Source organism: Eimeria mitis, genomic scaffold, assembly GCF_000499745.2.
Source record: "Eimeria mitis Houghton genomic scaffold, Emh_scaff3605, whole genome shotgun sequence".
Taxonomy (NCBI): domain Eukaryota; phylum Apicomplexa; class Conoidasida; order Eucoccidiorida; family Eimeriidae; genus Eimeria; species Eimeria mitis.
In genome coordinates, this window is record NW_013571949.1 from 2,603 (window position 1) to 3,063 (window position 461).

The window sequence follows — 461 nt, forward strand, 5'->3', positions numbered from 1 at the left end:
CGCGCAGCAGAGTTAGTATTTCTTCTATTTTGTGTTTCTTATACTACTTTTAGTGGCAGCAAAAGCTGCTGCTGCTGCTGCTGCAGCTGTAACAGCAGCAGCAGCAGCAGCAGCAGCAGCTCCAGGCCTTCCATTGGGTATATTGCTGCTTCGTCTGTGACTGCTCTCCTAGTGCTGCTGCTGCAGCATGCGCTCAGAGTAGATCTGCTGCTGCTGCTGCTGCTGCTACCGCTGCTGCAGGGCAGCAGCAACGATGGATGCAGCAGCAGCAGCAGATGAATCCTAAGCAAGCATCAGCAGCAGCAGCAGCAGCAGCAGCAGCAGCAGCAGTATCATGACGGCCCTTCAGCGGCTAAGGCGGCTGTGGGGCCTTCCCTGCTGCTGCTGCTGCTGCTGCTGCTGCAGCAGCGCAAACCCCACTCTTCTGCTGCTGCAGCAGCAGCAGCAGCAGCAGCAGCAGC

At 57.7% G+C, this 461-nt stretch overlaps 1 protein-coding gene across 1 annotated transcript in view; it reads left to right on the plus strand.

Moving 5' to 3' along the window:
* Positions 1-334: 334 nt before the first annotated feature.
* Positions 335-461, plus strand: part of EMH_0067740 (uncharacterized protein) — a gene marked incomplete at both ends in the record, with an annotated part of 2,811 nt that continues 2,684 nt past the window's right edge. Inside the window, 2 exons of the mRNA XM_013498663.1 lie at positions 335-363; positions 437-459. Of these exons, the coding sequence (XP_013354117.1) occupies positions 335-363; positions 437-459 (52 nt within the window). The remainder of the gene's footprint in view (positions 364-436; positions 460-461) is intronic.